The 21,689-nt window shown below is 53.3% G+C and overlaps 1 protein-coding gene across 1 annotated transcript in view; it reads right to left on the bottom strand.

Annotated features, from left to right (window-relative positions):
• The window catches only part of LOC100451782 (tyrosine-protein kinase ZAP-70), a 28,172-nt gene extending 8,222 nt beyond the window's left edge, over positions 1 to 19,950 (bottom strand). Inside the window, exons 1-4 of the mRNA XM_024242378.2 lie at positions 18,100 to 19,950; positions 17,781 to 17,859; positions 7,282 to 7,704; positions 6,463 to 6,623 (exon numbers count right to left, since the gene is read on the bottom strand). Coding sequence (XP_024098146.1) covers positions 6,463 to 6,623; positions 7,282 to 7,683 — 563 coding nt within the window. The 5' untranslated portion in view covers positions 7,684 to 7,704; positions 17,781 to 17,859; positions 18,100 to 19,950. The remainder of the gene's footprint in view (positions 1 to 6,462; positions 6,624 to 7,281; positions 7,705 to 17,780; positions 17,860 to 18,099) is intronic.
• Between the last annotated feature and the right edge of the window lie 1,739 nt (positions 19,951 to 21,689).

Genomic DNA, 21,689 nt, shown 5'->3' with positions numbered 1-21,689 from the left:
ATGGCAGTGAGCAACGCAGCCATGGGCCCACCTTGCAATAAGGCCCTTCCTTAGGAAATGTCCCCTGAGTGAGGGAGAGAGGTGCAGCTGTGACCATCCTCTCCATTCCTGGACAGCACGTTCCCCGAAGTACAGTGCAGTGAAGGGTAGGGCAGTTCCCAGGCTAGCCCACAACAATCTGGAGATAATGTGGAGAGATGGGAAATCAGGGCAGGGGGCAATGAGGGCACACAAAAGGGCAAGGAAGAGAACCCCACCACAAATTGGGAAACAAACGTCCCACAGAGACAACAGGCTGGAACAACAGCTGCAACAGCATCACGTGAAACCCCACAGTGACACCAGTCAACATCTCCCACAAAACATTTCTCTTTTGAGTCACTGGCACAAGCTCCTATTAAGTGCAGCTTTCCAGTGAGGAGGGAGGGCTATTGGCCCTGGGGGTCTCAGAGCTGTGGAAGTCAGAGGCAGCTGGCAGGCTGGCCTGGAGGTGATGGTCTCCAGGGACTGTGAGAAGTGAAAACACCTCCTAAGGGTCACAACCTGAAGTTTTAAACTGACAACGGAGACTCGATGCCAAGCCACTCACCAGTAAACAGCAAACCTCCCCTCCCATCTCCCCTCCTCTGTCTCTTTTTTTTTTTTTTTTTTTTTTTGAGACAGAGTCTCACTCTGCAGCCCGGGCTGGAGTGCAGTGGCGTGATCTCGGCTCACTGCAAGCTCTGCCTCCTGGGTCCATACCATTCTCCTGCCTCAGCCTCCCAAGTAGCTGGGACTGCAGGTGCACGCCACCACGCCCAGCTAATTTTTTGTATTTTTAGTAGAGATGGGGTTTCACTGTGTTAGCCAGGATGGGCTCAATCTCCTGACCTCGTGATCCGCCTGCCTCGGCCTCCCAAAGTGCTGAGATTACAGGCGTGAGCCATCAAGTCCGGCCCTCTGTCTGTCTCTTTCATTCTTTCTTCTGGAACTAATAATTTCCTCCTTATTTGTTTATTTAAACTTCCATGTGGAATACTGGGGGAAAACAGCCACAATATTAGGGAGCTCTTCCCATCAATAGGTGGGGTCTCCTCCTCTGTCTTCTGAATCAGGGCTTGACCATGTGCCTTGCTAACAGGAAGTTAGCAAACATGACACAAGCAGAGGCTTGAAAAATGGTTGATCATTGAGGTTGGCCTGCCCTCTCTTGCTTTTCCTGGCAGCTCTCCAAACACCACGGGAATGAGTCCAAGCTAGCCTGCTAGAGAAGGCCCATGGAGGAGAACCAAGGCACCCTACATGAGTGGCCAATAGCCATTCATGTGAGTGAGGCCATCCCAGAGACCATCCAGCTCCAGCAAATCTTCCAGCTGGCTGTGGCCACATGAGTAAGCTCAAAAACCCAGCAGAAGAGGCACCCAGCTGAACTCAGCCCAAATTACCAAGCAACCAGCCAAATTGCCAAGCAAAACAAGAGTGAATAAATGACCGGTGTTTGTTTGTTTGTTTGAGACAGAGTTTTGCTCTTGTTGCCCAGGCTGCAGTACAAATGTGCGATCTTGGCTCACTGCAACCTCCACCTCCTGAGTTCAAGTGATTCTCTTGCCTCAGCCTCCCAAGTAGCTGGGATTACAGGCACCCACCATCATGCCCAGCTAATTTTTGTATTTTTAGTAGAGACAGGGTTTCACCATGTTGGCCAGGCCAGTCTCAAACTCCTGATATTAGATGATCCGCCCGCCTCAGCTTCCCAAAGTGCTGGGATTACAGGGGTGAGCCATCACACTTGGTTGTAAATGACCATTGTTTTAAGCCACTACATTTCAGGGTATGAATACAGCACATTGTTACACAGCAAAAGCTAACCACTACACTCTTTGGAAAGAAACATGTGAGTTCATAAAGAGCAGCTGCAAATTCCCAGATAATAACCACACAGGCTAACACATTGGTGTTATCACCACACATATTTCAGTACCATAAGTTCTACTTGATTTACAAAAAAAAAAAAAATGCTAGGTAGTGGCAGTTCTTTGTTCTTGCAGTTGGAACTTGCACTTAAGCCAGAAGTACAGGCTAAAAAATCAACTTGTATCTCTGCTCTTAAAATAATATATAGAACCTATAAGAACTACATCTGTCTCTGGTTCACGATTGTAAACGAAAAAAAAAAAAAGAGCTACAATTTATTTATTAAGATATTGGTTCTAAATTCCTCACATATTTGTCCTATAATCACAGCACTCCCCACAAAGTAGGTACTATTGTTATCTCCATTTTGCAGATGAGGAAACTGAGGCACAAGATTATTTATCTTGCCTAAATTGCAGAGTTGGTAAGAGATAAGAGGGGGAGCCAGGATTCAAATGCATTTCTGACTCTACAGTTAATTGCTACGTAGGACTAACACCCAGCTCTGTCACAGATTATCTGTGAAACCCTGAATAAACTGCTTATCCTCGCTGTGCCTCAGTTTCCTTATGTATAAAATGAGGTAACTGGTCTAAATCATAACTTCTTGACCTGAAAAGGGTTCCAAGGACGAGGTTCAGGACCAACCATGATCTCGTATAACTGTCTGCAAAGTCTTTGAGGTGAATATGTTTTGGGGGATTGTGAAAGGGGCAGTCAGTAGGATTCCAAAGAGGTCTGCAGTCCAGGAGAGGATAAGAAACACTTGACAGGCCAGGCGCGGTGGCTCACACCTGTGATCCCAACACTTTGGGAGGCCAAGGCAGGTGGATCACCTGAGGTCAGGAGTTCGAGACCAGCCTGGCCAACATGGCAAAACCCTGTCTCTACTGAAAATACAAAAATTAGCCAAGCGTGGTGGTGCATGCCTGTAGTCCCAGCTACTCAGGGAGGCTGAGGCCGGAGAATCACTGAACCCGGGAGGCAGAGGTTGCAGTGAGCCAAGATTGCACCACTGCACTCCAGCCTGGGTGACAGAGCAAGACTCTGTCTCAAAAAAAGAAACACTTGACAATGTACTCTCTTAAAGGCCCTTTCCAGGACAAGTTTCAAGTCAAATCAGCCAGTTCCATAAAATTGCTGCCAATAACACAGAAACAAGCCAGCATTGCCAGTGCACAGCCTTGGGTACAATTCAATCCATTCTTCGGCAACCATGAACTGTGCTCAATGGTAAGCGTGGTCCTGGTCTTCACTCTAGGCCTGAGTAGCACATGTCTTTCTCTCACACCCCGAACCCTGAGAAAGCAGTTATAGACTACAGGAACCACAAGAAGAAGCTCTCACAGTTTCTGTCCAAAGCGTGCCTTGCCTAATTTTCCAGGAGCCTGGCTCTTTGTAGCTGCTTCTGGTCTCTTGACATTTACCCAGAATGAGTCATTGTCCTCATACCACTGTGCCAGCTGTGGACCTCACTGCCAGCCACACACTCTATGCTGTGCCCAGATGCTGGGCATCTCTCCTTCCTAGCCACACCCTCCCACCGCCAACGCTGGTCCTATTTGCCTGGGAGACTGCACGCCAGTTTGATAGGCAATGCGCAGACAGCTGCTTAAAGCTGTTGGCCCTGGCTCTCCTGAGACGCCTCTAATCTCAGCAGGCTGGTTAACTCTAAGCCTGTCATGAGCTCTGCTGTGTTACACAAAAACTGTTTGAACTTTTCCTTTGGGCAGTGAAACCTCTGCCACACAACATTGTGTGTGGAAGCCTAAGATAGCAAACAGATCAAAGCTGAGCGGCTGTCATCATTCAAGCCGGAACAGGGGCCCAAATCCCACCTGCTCAACCCTCCTCTCACTCTCCCACCCCCTAGAATCCTCTGCCACTCTCAGGAGGCTTTAGGGGATCTGGGGGAAATTTTTAAGCCATCGGAGTGGAGTGGTAGAGTCATGACCTGTATGTGTGTGTGTGAGTGCAAGATGAGGAAGAGAGATGGGGGTGGGGAGGGAAAGAGAGAAGAAGAAAGGAAAACTGAGACAGAAGAGAGGCAGAGACGGCCGGGATGAAAAGCTACATTGGAGATGTAGGGGGAAACCAGAGAAGAAACTCAGATTATAAAATCAAAGACAGATGAATTTACATTTTATGAAAGAAAAAGCAGAGACGGGAGGAAAGAATCGGCTACATCAATAGGAAGGGCTTAGAGCCTTCTTCGCGTGTCCAGCCTGGGGAGAGCCCCTGGACTCTCAGGCACCTGGGGTAGCATGTCATGGACGAGGGGGATATGAGTATGTGAGACGTGTGAGCAAACATTAGTAACATCTTGGCGAGGGTCACACCTGGGGTGGGGTGATGCAACATCTGGAGGAAGGTGGGTAACACCTGGACCAGCCATCACCGTGTACTGCAAGATGGAGCCCTCCAGATGCAGCAGGGCAGGCCCTGCCCTCAGGCTGACAGTCCAAAAGGGAAGAGAGACAGCCCCCAACACCCATGTTCACAATGCCCATACCTTCACGACAACTTCCTTCGTCCAGTCCTACAACCAACCGTTTGCAAAAATGGCTCCCTGCATTCCTCTCCCTTAGGGAGTCCCTTCCCTACAGTGACTTTGGTTTTGGTTGTATGACTTGCTTTGTCCATTACGACATCAGTGATATTACAAAAACAAAGGCTTGAACTTGCCCTCTCCTCTCTGACTGATCTTGGGAACCCTGCACCACCACCACACGAACAAGCTTCAGCTAGCTTGCTGGATGATGGCTGCACTGGGCCAGCTCATCCCCATCACCCAGGTGACACTGAGCCAATGGCCAGTCGTGTGAGTGTGACCATCCCAGCCTATTCAGGCCCAGCCTAGATGACCCAAACCAGAACTGCTTAGTTAGCTCACAGAATCATGAAGAGTAATAAACTGTCATTTTGAGCCAATAAATCTTAGGGCTCTTTGTTATGTAGCAAAAGCTAACTGATACAAATGCAAAGGTTTCCTCTTAGAGAAAACAGCCCTGTCCTGTTCAGAAGTTGCGTGGCAACTAAGTATTATCTGCAACATGTATCTAAGAGCTCCCTCAGAAGCCTTGGAAACTCCACTCCGATTTACAGCCTAAATCTGAATCTGTATGGTAGGGTAAAAAGAGTTATTTTATCAGCCCACAACAGAATCTTGGAGAGGGAGCTGCATCTTGCGAAAGGCCTGCAGGCAATCTACAGAAACTTCACAGGGGTGAGGAAAATCAAGGGATGTGGTCATTTCCTCCAAGTGGGTTGACCTCAGGAGAGGAAACAGCCCTGGGGGAGGCAGATGACCCAAGGGATCTGCTGGGCACGGGCTCAGGCCAAGAAGCACTCACGAGAAGGAAGGCCCAGGAATTGTCCCCACGGATTTCTTGGGGGAAAACACTGGGCTTCCTGAGGTCATGGGAAAGAGGCAGCACCAATTTATCTGTGTCTTGAGGCCTGAGTGACCTCAGCTGCACCTGGATACCATCTGTTATAGAAAAAATCCCGTGTCCAAACCAGAGAGCAACAGCCCCAGCAGGGCTGTCAAACACTCAGCAGAGTTTTAAAAGGAGATTTTCAGAGATTTTTTTCACATTAACAAACTCACAAATAGCCACATGGCCTCAGCTGTGGCTGAGACACGCACGTTCACCCACATATAAAAGCTAACATTTACCACATTTTTCCTATGTCAGTTACCGTACTCTCGCTTCACACGTATTAATTCATGTAATCCTCATAGAGGATCCTGAGGGGAGGTACTGCTGTCAACCACAGGACACTTAGAGGGGGCTGCTTCAACATTCTCCCGGGGATCCCACCTCACTTGGGGGAAAAGCTAAAGTCCCCGCCCTGCCCTCACCTCCTCTCATTCTCTCCCTCACTTACTCAGCTCCAGGCACATGGCCTCCCCAATGTTTCTGGAACACGCCAAATAGACTCCTGCCTCCTGATCTTTGCACTTGCCATTGCATTTTCCAGGAACACCCTTCCCCCTGAAAGCTGCACAGCTCACTCCTCAGCTTCTTTCACTTCCTCAGAAGTCACCTTCTCAGGAAGGCCTCTTCTGACCACCTAATCTAAAATTGCAACTGCCTCCCCACCTGCACACATGGCACTTACCACCATCTGACAGGGTCTCTATTTTATTGATTCCTTTTCTTGTCCACCTGCCCCATGAGGACAGGCACTGTGTCTGTTTGGCTCACTGCCATGTCCTCAGTGCCTGGTACACAGTAGGTATTCAGTAAATATTTGTTGATTGAAGGAGGGGAAACTGAGGCAGGCAAACACGGTCCGCTACTTGCCCAAGGGCCACATCCAGCAGGTGGTGGGAGCGGGATTCCAAGCCAGGCCAAGGGACCAACTCTGGAGGCTTTCCTAGTCACTGCCTCTACTTCCCCATGTGCAAGTCCCTTTGCACATCAGAAACACACAACCGACTTGCACATGTGAGCACAGGGACACCCTCACGGCCCACCTGCACACTCACGTCTGCCCCAGTCCCCAGGATCCCTGCCAACGAGCCCCGATCCTCACCGCCCCCAAATCCCGGGCCCCACATACAGGAACTTGCCGTCGGTCTGCGCCCCAGAGTAAAGTTTGCGCTCGGCCTCCTCACGCGTCAGGCTGCTGTGGTACCAGGGCATCCGCTCGTGGGCCGTCGTAGCAATGAGCTTCTCCACCTGCGGGGCCTGGCTGATGATGGCCTGCTCCAGGGCCTCGCCCTAGAAAAGGAGAGGCGAGGAGGTCTGTAGGTGTGGCCAAGTGCTCGCCAGAGGAACCCCCTTCCGGGAGCCCTGTCCCAGAGGACTCCCCTCCCCACCCCACCCAGGCGTCCGTAGCACTTGTTAGGCAAGTTGTCGAGGACCACCTCCGCGCCATCTCCGTGGTCCCCTCCCCAATCCAGCTAGGGGGGAACCACCCCCACCTTCCAGCCCGGCCCCAAGCGCATCTCCAGCTTGAAGACCTAATTCAGGTAGTTATGTATGGTGGTGTCACTCAGGCTGTGGAAGACTACAGCCCAACTTCCCGAACAGCCACCCTACCCTAAGGGCTCACCCTAGCCCCCGCGCACCCTCCTCTCAGCCCCGCCCCCATTCCAAGCCTCGCCTTCGCCGGGCCCAGTGCGTCTCTCCACCTTCCCATCTGGCATAGTAGAGCACCATAGCATCGCTCAGCCTGCGGAAGGCGACCGCCACCACGGAGCCCCTGCCTCTGAGGCCTCCTTTCAGGTTCTTCCCCAACCAGTGCCCCACCTCTCCAGCTTCCAAAGGGGACTGAATGGGGAAGACGACCTTTTCCTCCCTCCTATCCCCCAAAACCCTCGACTGCCCCTCTTCGGCCACGCCCCTCCAGACCCCGAGCCCCAGGCCGCGCTCTCACCTCCAGCTTCCACGTCTGGCGCACGTAGTCGCGCACCATGGCGTCGCGCAGGCAATCGAAGACCCCCGGCTGCGGCTCGAGGCCCGACGGCCGGTTGCACGGCTTGCGCAGGTTGCAGGGCAGCCCGTCGGGGTCGCGCGAGTAGAACTCGCAGAGCTCTGCAGGTCCACAGTGCGCTTTGCCGCCGGCAATGGCGTAGGTGCCGTTGAGCTGGCGCTCGATGGGAAAGTGGTGGAAGCGCACGTCGTGCACGAGCGACAGCACATAGCCGCCCAGCGAGCGCAGGCACTGGCGCAGCAGGAAGAGCCCGTCCCCCATGCCCGCCAGCTTCAGGTGCTCCTCGGCCTCGGCGCGCGAGATGCTGCCGTAGAAGAAGGGCAGGTGCGCCGCGGGGTCTGGCATCGCCCCTGGGCCTCCCCAAACCTGCGGGTTCACAGAGGGTCGGAGGCACGTCAGGGCCTTCCTGAACCCGGTGCGTTGGGCCCAGAGACGGCGCGAGAGACGCCGCGTGGAGGGCATCAGTGCCGCAGGCTGAGCGCGCCAAGGGGGCAGAGCCTGCTCTGTGCCAGAGTCAACCTGGAGAGAAGCCACAGCCTGCTGGGCACAGATCGAGAAGTCCCAAACCCCCATCTGACCTTCCAGAGACATTATGTGGACGCCCAGGCACGCCAACTGGTCCCCAAGCACCAACACTTGTACCCATCCCTTCATGTCCCAACCACGTGCTGAATTCTTGTGTTTCAGGCCGGGTGCTGGGGATATGCGCGCTTGAGGCAGACGCGGTCCCACCCTGCCCTCCCGAAGGCAACACTCTAAGGAGGGAGAGCCATGAGATAAACTGAGAAAGAAACAAAAATAATAATTACAGATTGAGGTCAGCATTACAAAGGAAATAAGTGGAGTGACATTAAGAGAGAGAAGAGGTGGCTCTAGCTAGGATGGTCACCTTCTCCGAGGAGCTAGCATTTGAATGGAGAGCTGAAGGAGGAGGAGCCAACTTTTCAAAAAGAGTGCGGGACAGCGCATCAGGCTGAGAGGACGGCATGCGCAGAGGCCCTGAGGCCGTACCCAGCTTTGCTCACCCAAGGGCCCTACCTCTCAGCCTCCCTTGTCCCTTCCGCTGACCCTTTCCCCTCGGCCTTAGCAGGCCCCCCTCGCCCTGCCCTCTGCCTTCCTTGGCAAGTTTCTACAGAGCATACGCTAATTTGAATATCCATCCCTAGGGGACTGGTTAAATACATTAGGGTTTAATCTCAAAGTGAACTCTGATACAGCTGTTAAACAAAACGTGTGATTGAGGGGAGGAGGAATTAAGGCTATTTAGACAGATGGATATCTGGTAAGGCAGATAACTTAAAATTGCCTGCCCTCAACTTTCTGGGGTGATGGTGACGTCCTGTATATTCACAGGGCTTGGGTTATGCAAGTGTCTGATTTTCCCAAAACTAAGAGAACGTATACTTAAGATGTGTTCATTTCATTGTATTTGCCCTCCCTCAATTAAAAAAGAAACATAAAATATTGAACCCTAGGTAATGATCTGCGTGCAGAAATGTTTAGGAGTGATGGGAACTGAGGACTGTAATCTAATTTGAGAGCATCCCAAAAATAACACTGACTGATGGACGAACAGAGCGAGAGGGATGGATAAAAGGATAGACAGCCAGATAGACACAGTTGATTCCTGTTGTTCTCTGCAGTTCTATAAAGTCAACGCAAACACTGAATTAGCAAATATAGAACTATCCCTCCTAGGGGAAATACAGAGTTGGGTTCCTAGGAAACTCTGTTTACATTTTCATCAACTGATCAAGACATAACCTTGTATTTTTGTGAGTTTCTGTTTAAAGGCACCTTATTTAATATACATGGTTGATTCACTAACATTGAACTCTTAGCCAACAGCACTATAACTATAAGCTTATCTGACATGTTTTCTCCATAAGGCACATACAGCCTTCTTGCCCTTAGGAATGCTAGACAGCATTTCAGCACTATCGTTGGGGGCCATGTTAACCAGTGAAATCACCAACAAAAAGCACAAACATTCAAAATATGTGAGGCCGGGTGTGGCAGCTCATGCCTGTCATCCAGCACTTTGGGAGGCCAAGGCAGGTGGATCACTTGAGATCAGCAGTTCGAGACCAGCCTGGCTAACATGATGAAACCCCGTCTCCACCATAAATACAAAAAATTAGCCAGAAGTGGTAGCGGGCACCTGTAATCCCAGCTACTTGGGAGGCTGAGGCAGGAGAACCTCTTGAACCCAACAGGCAGAGATTCCAGTGAGCCGAGATCAGGCCACTGCACTCCAGCCTGGGCAACAAGCATGAAACTCTGTCTTTAAAAAGATAAAATAGGCTAAGCGTGGTGGCTCATGCCTGTAATCCCAGCACTTTGGGAGGCCAAGGCAGGTGGATCACAAGGTCAGGTGTTCGAGACCATCTTGGCCAACACAGTGAAACTCCGTCTCTACTAAAAATACAAAAAATTAGCCGGGCATGGTGGCAGACGCCTGTAATTCCAGCTACTCGGGAGGCTGAAGCAGAATTGCTTGAACCTGGGAGGCGGAGTTTGCAGTGAGCTGAGATCGCGCCACTGCCACTGCACTCCAGCTGGGGCGACAGTGCCAGACTGCGATCTCAAAAAAAAAAAAAAAAAAAGACAAAATAAAAAAATAAAATACGTGGCACCACCAAATAGAACATGAAAAAGATTGGCCAGGTGCGGTGGCTCATGCCTCTAATCCAGCACTTTGGGAGGCCGAGGCGGGCGGATCACAAGGTCAGGAGACTGAGACCATCCTGGCTAACACGATGAAACCCTGTCTCTACTAAAAATACAAAAAAAAAAAAAAAAAAAAAAAAAAATCAGCCAGGGATAGGCGGGCACCTGTAGTCCAAGCTACTCCGGAGGCTGAGGCAGAAGAATGACATGAACCCAGGAGGCAGAGCTTGCAGTGAGCCGAGATCACACCACTGCACTCAGGCCTGGGCGACAGAGTGAGACTCTGTCTCAAAAAAAAGAACATGAAAAAGACACTTATCTGCAGCATGAGAGCATTTGCCTTGTGCAGCCTCGGTGGGAACATGTGTATCAAGTGACTCATATTTTTGCCACTCTGTATGTCTGAGAATGACCACAAAAGTACCATGTTGGTTTTAGGGTTTCAAATAAATTTAACAAGTAGGCGAACTCACAAATAAGAACTTCACAAACAGTGTTGATCAACTGTACATGATAAAGCAATTATACCAAATCATAAACTGGAGAATCTAGCGGGTGAGTTATTGGTGTACAGTTAATTCTATTTTCTGCATATTTGTAAGTTTTCATAGAATGTTGGGGAAAAATACCTCTCCATAGCGGTTGCGAGTTGTTTCTCTACTAAGATAGGCCCAGCAAGGCTACTCAGGCATAAGTTTGCATTGGAGAATTGACTTTGAGTGCCCTTCTTAGTTATGCAAATGCAACCAAGGGGTAAAATGAATGCTTTTGTGAAAGCCCCTTCTGCCCTGGGTGTCCAGGGATGGGCTCTGGAGCTGAAAGGAAGGTACTGGAATGGGAATCGGGTGAGGTCTGGGTCAGAGTAGCTGGAGGAGGGGCCAGGATCTGCATTGTAACCCAATTAATTGTGACAGTGAGGTTGGAAGGGCCAAGCTTGAGGGGGGTCCTGGATGTCCCAACAGTTACAGACAGGTGGGTGTACCAGAGATTCATAAGGGACTGCATTTGTGGCTCCACCTGGAGAAAAAGGTCACCATTCCACAAGAGTGTTTTTAAGAAGTCATGAAGCGGCTGGGAGAAGTGGCTCACGCTTGTAATCCCAGCACTTTGGGAGACCAAGGCGGGTGGATCACATGGGGCCAGCAGTTTGAGACCAGCCTGGCCAACATGGTGAAACCCCGTCTCCATTAAAATACAAAAATTAATGGCCAGGCCCAGTGGCTCACACTTTGGGAGGCCGAGGCGGGCGGATCACCTAAGGTCAGGAGTTTGAGACCAATCTGGCCACCATGGTGAAACCCCATCTCTATTAAAAATACAAAAAAATTAGTCGGGCATGGTGGCAGGCACCTGTAATCCCAGCTACTCAGGAGGCTGAGGCAGGAGAACCGCTTGAACCCAGGAGGTGGAGGTTGCAGTGAGCCGAGATCACACCACTTCACTCCAGCCTGGGCAACAGAGCAAAACTCCATCTCAAAAAAAGAAAAAAAAGTCATGAAGGCTCCTAGGTATTCACTCTAAAGAAATAGAAATTTACATTCACACAAAAACCTACACAGGAACATTTATAGCGGTACTAGCCACAATTGCCAAAAATTAGGAATAACTTACATGTTTCCCAACAGATGAATAAGATACACTGTGGGACATGCCTACAGTGGAATTCTACTCCACAGTAAGTGGAACAGCATACGGAGACACGCAGTTCCGTGGGTGCATCGCAAAGGCCTCAGGCTGCATGGAAGAAACCAGGCTCGAAGGGCTACAAACTGTGTGATTCCACACACAACTATAGGGATGGAAAACGCACCAGGGGTTGCTGGGTGCTGGGGGTCGGGGAAGGGGTGACGACAGAGGGCAGGACGGAATTCGGGGGAATAGTCTGTATCTTGACTGATGTGGTAGTTTCTGGGCTGTATGCATTTGTCAAATCTCAGAATTTTTCACTAAAATGATATAAAAATTTTATTGTATGTAAATTATACCCCAAGTTTTTAATTAAGGGGGAAAGGAATTGGAAGATACAAACACAATGGACGCTAAAAATGCTAATGAAAATAGGAAAAGTGATTAAGGGCTGTCTACACTCCTGTCCCTATGTCCCTGACTCCCAGCCTCTCAGCCAGACCTGGTCAGCGCCCACCCCCTAGGCTGTTCTCCAGCACTGATAGCACCCCTGGCAGTCTGTGGGCACCAGACAAGCACTCTGTGACCTCCTCAATCCTGGGTCCCCTGAGTGGCCAACACCGATGACCCCTCCCTCCTGCTTGAGCCTCACAGACCTCTCTGGTCCTTCACAAACTCCCTGGCTTGCCTCTGCTCTCTGACCATCCTGCTCACTCTCCTTCCCCCACCCCCATCCCCTTACTTGGGTCATCCTGTCAGTAGCTATACATGCTGCCACACCCACCTCTACCAGAGCCCAGATCTCTCGCCTGACTGAGGTTGGTTGGTGCTGGCATCATCTCCTTTGATTTCCACCAACTGTTTCCATTAATACAACCAACCTAAGACCCAGATGGCACGCTCATGCTGCCTGTGGCTGGCTGAACCCCACAGTCTATTTCCACAGAGCTGAGCTCCAGAGTCTGCAAGTTGCTCCTTGGCAATTCTTCCCCAAGGCCTCCCTTGCTCAAGACCCTAAAGGCTACTGCATTGGATCTCCCCAGCCCTCTGCCCCAGCTGAGCTGTGCTACTTGCCTTCCTTCAAATGGACATTCATACTTTCATCCACAAGCACCCTCCACCTAGTGCACCCTTCCCTCTCCCCTCCATCTTCTCCAACCCAGCCAGCCCTTCCTTGAAGACTCATGAAGCCACTCCCATAAAGCATCAGGATGCAGGATGAGGCAGAAAACTGAGGGCTTGTCCAAGGACCATGGGTGCGGGTTAGCAAAGCTGGTCTCTGGGGCAGGAAGCTGTGGCAGGAAACTGTCGCCAACACAGTTTGAGAAGCTCCTCCCCACGTGGCCGCAGGTGCAGCCTGGGTAGCTGGAAGTGGGTTAGGGCAGAAGAGGAGATGAGGGAGGCTCAGTGCCCAGCCCAGGGCTGCCATCCGTGACCCGAGGCTAAGGAGTCCCAGAGGCAGGCTCTCTTCCTGTGCATCTCAGCTGCGTCCCAGCTTCCCTGTCCTACTCCCACAAGGACAACGGTAATCACAAGCACCACCCCACAGCATGCAGGTCGGGTGGTGGGCGCCTCCTCTTCCACCCCTGGGGCCTTTCTGGACTGTCCTCACTAGTAAAACATGGGGCCCAAGTTCCCAGGGACCCCATGGCCAGAGATGCTGGGGAGGCCAGAGAAGGTGGGCAGAGGTGGCAGAGATGAAAAGTCCAGGGGCAAGAGGCAGGAGCATTTGCCACGCAGCAGCTAGCCGGAGTGTCTGCTGTCAGTGAGCTGCACCAATCTGCAGCTCCCGGGGTGACCCCAGACCCCAGGCGGGGGATCAGATGTTTCTGTTCTCAGCTGTGTCCCTGCAGACTTGTGGCCCTCCCAGAAGACACACCCACCATGAGACCCACCCCAGCCCTCAACCTGCCTGGGCCACCCCAACGGGCAGGACTTGGGTTAGGAGCCCCGTCCCTCAGTCCCCAGTGAGCCTGTTCATTCCCCAAGCCTGGCCTATGTTTCTCCCTAGGCTGACACCAGCCAGCTTCCTCTTGAGCTCACAGTTCAGAGATCCTAGTTTGGCCTTCCCAGAGTTTACAGCCCCAGGATCACGGCACACAGATCACAGCAGAGCAGCCACGGGGCACCTGCCCCATGCTCACAGCCCAGGCCCTGGGAGGACGATGGGAGGAAGCTTTGGAGCCTGGTCAGAAGGACCTGCCTGGAATCCCACTATTCACCCGGCCTCCCTGGGTAAAGGCAGTGCTAGATTACAGCTGTTCCGGAGAGATCAGATTCCCCAAACATGCCTCAAAGGAAAAAAGAGTCAAGGGGTCAAATACAATTTCAAATGCTGTGAAAAGCATATTAAAGGCTCCGAGGAGACCACATGGAAGGACCCCTTTCAGCGTCACTTAATTCCCCCACCTATTCAGCAAAGCCTTGAAGGTCTACTGTTTCACAGAACATTCTCTGGGCATCAGAAGCCCCCATTACATGTCCATCATCAGAGCAAAGGTATCATGCCAAAGCCACTGGACCTGGTGGGACCGGGCAGGAGCAGCACAAGCTCCACATGTCCCCCCAGCCAGAGGCTCCACGTGTCCCCCCAGCCAGAACCTCCACATGTCACCCCAGCCAGAGGCTCAGAGGCTCCATGTGTCCCCCTATTCAGAGGCTCCGCATGTCTCCCCAGACAGAGGCTCCGCATTTCCCCCCAGCCAGAGGCTCAGAGGCTCCACATGTCCCCCTAGCCAGAGGCTCCGAATGTCACCCCAGCCAGAGGCTTGACATGTTCCCACCCAAGGCTCTGCAGGAACGGAGCCCCAGCCCCTCACCGCCCCACCTCCTCCTACTGCCCCCCCACCACCCTGTTCCCACTCCAGCTCCTGGCTCTCTCTCTCTCTCTCTGAACCCCCAGTCCTCACCTGAGACCCTAAGTCCCTCTGAAGCCGTGTTTCCTGCTCCTTAATCCCCCAGCTGTGCTCGGGCCACCTGTGCCCACCAACAGAAGCAGCACAGGCACTGGTCGTCAGCACGTGCCAGCTTGGTGACACCATGAGCCACACAGCCACAGTTAGCCATGGCGACAGGCTCCTCCTTCATATGCCTTTCGTGACTGCAGGGATTGGATTTAAATCGTGGAATCGTGGACCCACCACGTGGTCACGGTGCAGCCTGAGCAGCGAGTGAAGCTCGCCAGACCTCCTCCGGAAAGCAGGGCCAGTGAAGGTGCCCGGCACTGGGGCTGCAGGGACTCCCTGGGGTGAGACTTGCTGGCCCCCCGTCATGCCATCACATCCTCCTCTTCTCTGCTTGAAGCCCTCTAGGCTCCCACCTCACTCGGGGTGAAAATGCAAGTCCTCAGGGTGGCCCCCAAGGCCCTTCATGATGCCCATCACCCCCACACCACTCACTCCCCTCCAGCCACACGGGCCTCCTCGTGTTATTCATTCAGGTCCCTTGGACAAACCAGGCATGGTGCAGCCTCGGGGCCTTTGCACTGTCTGTTCCCTCTGCCTGGACACTCTTCCCCCAACACCTTCCACTTTATTCAGGTCTCTGCCTAAGTCACCTCCTCCAGGAGGCCTTCCCTGACCTCCCTCTCTAAAATAGCCTCTCCTTCTCTCTCTAGCCCTGACCCAGCTTTATTGTTCTTCACCACCTAAAAGATGATATTGTATCTATTGGTGACATAGTACCTTTGTCCCTGCCAGAATGTAAGCACCATGGGAGTGGAGCCTTTGTCTTGTTCTCCTACCTATACCAGCAAGGCAGAGAGTAGGTGCTCAATATACCAGGTACCTACAAAGGTCTGCAGTCCCCTGGGATGGGTGCGGACGCCTCTGAGCGCCGGTGGAACCTGACACCTGGGGAGGGGTGAGGGGCCACAGGGGCTTCCTTGGGTGGGGGATGGCGGGAGAGGAGGGGCCCATCCTGAGGATCCTGGCCACAGGCTGTTCCCTCAGCCCAGAACTGTGCTGCATCCTTCTCCTGGGCCTCAGGCTTCAGGCTTCCTCCGTTGTCTCGTCCTCCCAGAAGCATCCCATGAGCCCTGCCCCCTCCCCAGCCCGGGTCAGGCACCTCCCCTAGGCTTCCAGTGTCCCCATCCTCCCACATCACAGCCCTGACGGCCTCTGTCTCTGCTCCTCGGTCCCTCACCAGGCTGAGCTCCCCGAGGCAGGGCCCACGGCTCTGTCTTGTTTTCTATGGAAGCTCCTGCTTCCTCCCAACAAATATTTGTCAAGTGTGTAAGGACAACAACAACAGCCTCTGTGCTGGGGACTGCACTACCCTTCGCGAGCATTAGCCACTTATTCTAATTCTCACCACAACTCCATTTGGTGGGAACTGTTATCCCACTCCTCAGCTAAAGAAACTGAGGCTCGGAGAGGTCAATGTCACGCTCAGAACATGCAGCCTGCAAGGGGCCACCAGGATTTGAACTCAAGTCTGTCCAATGCAGCAGCCAGCACTAACCACTCAAGCAGATGTCTATTAGGAGACCCTGGAGAGCCAGGCTGGTGCAGGATCAGGGTCAGATTCCCCAACCCAGCACACTCTCTAAGTGTCTGTTGATCGAACAATGCCCTTCCATCGCCCCTCCAGTGAGGCCCCCAACTCCGGCCTCCACTGCCTGTGTGACCTCAGCAAGCAGCGGTCCCTCTCTGGGCCTCAGGCTCTGTGACTGTAAAAGGGAGATGGGAAAAGGCGGTGTGAGTCAGGAGGATAGGGGCTGATAGAGACAATGGGACAGCGTGGGACTGTCCTGGGCCTTGTGGGTTGTTCACAGGATTCCTGTCCTGGACATGCTGGATGCCAGTAACACCCGCTGGGTCACAACCCAAACTGTCTCCAGACACTATCAACTGTCCCAGGGAGATGGGAGGAGGCAAAATTGGCTCTGATGAGAACGGCTGCCTTAACCCTGTACCTTGGGTGGGGCAGGGAGTGGTCAGCACGGGGTGCTCTGGGTGCTGCAGCCCCGGAGAGTATACAGGAACTGTGGAGTCCAGAGCCGGAGGCCACCCAGAGCTAGTGAGGATAATGAGTGTTTTAGCGAGACGTTTCTGCAGCACCTGTATGTGCCGGGCAGTGTGGATACAGTCACTCTCTTCATCCTCTCAAGAGCCCTGGGAGGGAAGCACAGAGAGATGCGTTGACTGGTCCAGTCACATAGCTGGTGAGTGGCAGAGCCAGAATGTGAAGCTAGGCCCCCAGGCTCCAGAGTGTGCACACCACCACCACCCCCCGCAACACTGCCAGGGCGGTGGGGCTGAGAATGGAGGGTGGGTGAGAAGAGGAAAAGGAAGCTCTGGATTCAGCAGGAGGCACCTTCACAGGTGGCACCTTAGGAGTCCCTGACCCTGATCTCTCAGCAAGGCATTATTAAACACCTCCTGTCTGACTACTGTTCTAACCAAGATGAGAGTAATGAATCATCTCAAGCTGCTCACCTCATAAACTCCTGTTCCTTCCTGTCGGGGATGCTTCCTACCTGGGACACATTTCCCAGCCTCTTGCCAACAGTCAGGAACCAGGCACCTGCCAGGTGCCCCTATCCGCATGTGCATTTACCAGATGCACAAACTGAGGTCAGAGAGGCCAAACAACTTGCCGAGAACACGCAGCAGTTGAGCAGAACTCGGTGTTTTGCTCTTTCTCTCTCCAGGTCTTCCTCTAACCTGAGCTCGCCTACAAGTGGCTCGAGCTCGCCTACAAGTGGCTCAGGCCTGCCCTGGACTCCTCACAGGAATCACAGCATTCTGCTGATGGAGCTCACGGCCCTGTTGAGCAGTCCCCTCATCTTCACAGGGCCTGGGGGCCAGAGTGCACATGCGCTTTCTCTGGAGGTTTCTCTGCCTCCGAGAGCCAAGAATGCAGCCAAACAGGGCCCAGCAGGAGCCCAGGGACCGAACAGGCCTCACCGTGTCCCCTGAACAGCCCCACTTGGCCAAGCCTCTGGAGGCGGGCTGCTTCCCTCAGCGTGGCCACAAGCCCTGTCTGCCTCCATCTCCAGCCAGTCACCACCCAGCCCAGTCCTCCAGCTCTCCTGGTCCTCCCAGCAACCTCCTGACTCCCAGTTAATATTCTGTCCTCCTCCTCCAGACACAGCCCACCATGGAGACGGTGGTCAGGTGCCACTCCACCCAGGCACCACTTACCTGGGGACGTACAGGTGGATGTCCAGGCAAACAGGCCACTTGTGGGGTCTCTGGTCCCAACGCCAACGGAGAGCCGGTTCTGGGTGAGGAATCGGGGCTTACAAAGCCAGTTTGGATTTCCCTGCAGCCCGAGCCCCCAGCCTGAGAGGGAGGCCCTGCCGCTCACACTCTCCGCACACACTCCGGGGGAGGATGTCGCACCCCGCCAGGGTTTCTCACTCATGGATGGGGGGATTCACCCTCTGCCAGGTCTCCCAGAGCCCCCTGGGGTGGCCCTGGTGGCAGGACACGGGCAGAAGGCCCGAGGACAGCCGCTTACCTGAATGCTCCAGCAGCAGCTCTGAGGCCCACGGTGGGCCAGGCCTGCCCGGAAGGCCCGGTGTCTGCTGAGCTCCGGCAAGCAGGCTTGTCTGAAACTAACCTATTTCCTGGATGCGAAGACAGGAAAGGGGGCTGTGTTTGATGTTTACATCAAAGTCACAAAGTGCTGTGCTCAAGGAAAATCACAGGCCACGTGCTCCAGGGAGGCAGAGGGCATTTCCGGGGCCCAGCACTGCCTGCCCAGCTGCAGGATGGGACTGAGAGATGGGAATGAGGCTAAGCAAAGGCAGGGTTTCAGGAAGGACGACTCCAGCAGCAGGAACCTTCAGAAGGGAGGAAGCCTGCGTACCTGGAACGGGAGGGTAGGCAGCAGTGGTGGGAAGGAGGGGAGTCCCAGGGCTCATGGAAACTGGAATGCCCCCATTTTCCCCACAAAGGGGCGTCGCCCTGGGGCCTGCCCCAGCTAGACAACCCAGAGGAGTGATTTGTTTATTCCACAGGCAGGTTAGAGCTGGAGGGAGGAGAAACCCACTGAGTCAGCCCATACCCCGAAGGTGAGACCCCCTCCTGTGCCAGGCATCTGGATGGCAAGGACAGCCTGCCCTTGCTCTCCAGTGGCTCACAGGCTTGTGGGGGGCAGCTGAGTCCACAGGGAGCCAGGGCTGGGAGGCCGGAAGCCTGGGCACTGTGTGTCCCCAGAGGAGCCCCAAGCCAGCCTGGAGGATGTCAGGGATGCGTTCCAGGAGGAGTCAGCCACCCAACCAAGACACAGAGCCAGGGCATCCCCAGTGCTAGCCCGGCCCACCTGGGACCTTTCCCACGAAGCTGAACCTGGCTGAGCGCCATCCCGCTGTGGCCACCACCTCCTTCTCCTCTTCCTCTCCTCCCTTCCCTCACCCCGTGTACACACCCACCCTTGGGCCTGGGGCCACACCTCATGCACTCTCTCAGAGGGGGGCCTGCAGAGCCACTCTCTCGGCTCCATCTCCCCTCTAGTGCCCCAAGGCCTCTGGGAGCCTCTTGCCGACCACCTCCTTGCTTTCTTGGGCACTAAGGGAGTTGTCACAGCTCTCCTGTCTGTGGGGCCTCAGACACCTGTGTGGAACTGCCCTGGGCCCACTGTGGAGACCCCTAAAGCTTTTCTTCTTGGGGTCCTGCTGCCCTTGTTAAGTGGGCTTATGATACCCTACCTTGTTTTAACCTGAATTGACTCTCCCTTAGCTAAGAGAGCCAGACAGACTCCATCTTGGCTCTCTCACTTGTAGCCCCTTGCAGCCTCTTACCCACCCCGCTTCCTCAAGGACTTAACTTGTGCAAGCTGACTCCCAGCGCATCCAAGAATGCAATTAACTGTGCAAGCTATATCCGCAGTTCCCAGGAATTCGCCCAGTTAATAGCACCCAGAGCCCCGGCGTTTGTGTCAGGTTGATAACGCCCAAAGCCCCATGTCTATCACCTTGTGATAGATTTTAAGCCCCTGCACCTGGAACTGTTTGCTTTCCTGTAACCATTTATCCTTTTAACTTTTTGCCTGCTTTACTTCTGTAAGATTGTTTTAACTAGACCCCCACCTCTCCTTTCTAAACCAAAGTATAAAAGAAAATCAAGCCCCTTCTTCGGGGCTGAGAGAATTTTGAGCACTAGCTGTCTCTCAGTCGCCGGCTAATAAAGGACCCCTGAATTCGTCTCAAAGTGCAGCGTTTCTAACTCGCTCGGTTACAACAGGCTCAGATCCCCAGTCTGCCTGAGGACCCCCTCACACCCTGCCCCGAAGCCTCCTTCTTGGGGACCTCCTTTCTGGCCCTCTACTATTCTCTGGCCGCCTGAATCCCCTTTAGAAAATCTGAGTTCCGGCCTCTAGGCTAGGATACTTTTCTCCTATATAGAGCCCCCCCCGCCCCCGCCAAAATGGTGTTTGCTAGCAGCCTCCCTTTTCCCCAGCGGCATCTTGAAACTCCAGGTGCAGAGAGCGTCCCTTCACATCCATGCCGGACACTCATTTCTTGGAGTATTGAGAGAAGAAGACCCTGGCACACTGAAGAGAGGAGAAATTACAGCATCAAATCACATTCATACTACAATAATGAGAGTAGCACTGATTATGTGTCAGACATTGCTGTATGCACATCACAATTAATAAGCCATTCAACCTATTTTCCAGATAAGTAAAGCCCAGAGAGGTTAACTAAGAGATGCCAAGTGGCCAGGTGGGATTGCAGCCCAGGCAGCCTGACCCCACCCACATGCTGTGAGACATAAAGGAAGAAAATTTTGGTTGTAAAATATCTCCCCGAAGGAGGCCAGCACCCCAGGGAGCTGGAAGCTGAGCCAGCTGTTGGGCAGGGTGCCTCTGTGTGGATGGGGGGCTTCCAGTTTCCAGGGTCTTCGGGTCCTGAGAAGGGGATTCCCAGCCTCTGCAAGGCACTGGCCCAATAGCCCTTGAGCCCCCTGCTTCCTGTCCCAGAGGCTGGTCTGGAAACTACAAAGCCCGGTGCTCAGATAGCTCTGAGATTGGGTTACAGATAATCTGAGATCGGCATGCAGATAAGGTCCTCTGTTCTGCCAGAGTGGAAGGAGGTGGATGCATCTTCTGAATGTTTACAGTAAAGGGCAAACGGATGGAAATGTGGGCTAGGAAAGTTGCGGTGCATTTGCCTCATTGGGTTGGGGTAAACATTCACTCTACTCATGCCAAGAGCCTCTGAAGAAATTCATCAGTCACCCCCATTCCCTCAGGTCTTTGCCCACACCTCTTCACCTGCCTATCTCCTAGTCCTCTTTCAGGTCTCCAATTAAGCGTGTTTTCCTCCAGGAAGCCTTCCCAATCCTCAGACCCAGCAAGGATGGGGCTTTCTGTCCATTTCACCTGGAGCTGAGCAGGTCCGATCTGGCTGCACAGTTAAGAGGACACAGGCCACTGCTGGAAGACATGCAGCAGGGAGATGGGGTGGAGGCTCCAGTAGGCCCGAGAGGGGTCACACCCCAGCTCAATGAGCCCCAAAGGACGACAGCCTCCATCCAGGGCCCCTCCTGGATTCCCTTTGAGTGTACAGAAAAATGGTGACTTTTATCTCCTTTCCTTCTGGTTCTTTTCTGGTTCTGCCACTTAACCCTGAGGGACCGTGAGCACGTTACTTAGCCTCTCTGCGCCTTGGTTTCCTCCCTTAGGAAACGGGGATAATGGTACCTGTCTTGTAGGGCTGTTGTGAAAGTTAAAAGAGGCCTAAAGGTAAATGCTCCATTACTGCCACCACCGCCGTTATCTCTCATGTCTAGTGACTGCGCGTCCTAGTGCAGCAACGGGATTCCCTTGCGCCCTCCAGGGGCAGCTCTCCAGTATTGCAGGCTACCAAGCACAACTCAAGCGTCCCTGAAGGCTGAAAGTGACCACCGCCCTGGCCTGAAATAAAAAAAATTAATCCAGCTGGTTTAAGTCAGAAGAGAATTGCTTGGCCACAGCAGCCACATGCTGTGCTCTCCCCTGGGGGCTTCTCAAGTGGATGGCTCCTTCGGAAGCCTTCAAACTGCCATAGCACTGCCACTTCTTGAGACCCCTGGCTACTTATTTATTCAATACTGAGCACCCGT

The sequence above is a fragment of the Pongo abelii genome, chromosome 12 (genome assembly GCF_028885655.2).
Source record: "Pongo abelii isolate AG06213 chromosome 12, NHGRI_mPonAbe1-v2.0_pri, whole genome shotgun sequence".
Taxonomy (NCBI): domain Eukaryota; kingdom Metazoa; phylum Chordata; class Mammalia; order Primates; family Hominidae; genus Pongo; species Pongo abelii.
This window is presented reverse-complemented; position numbering and strand designations above follow the sequence as displayed.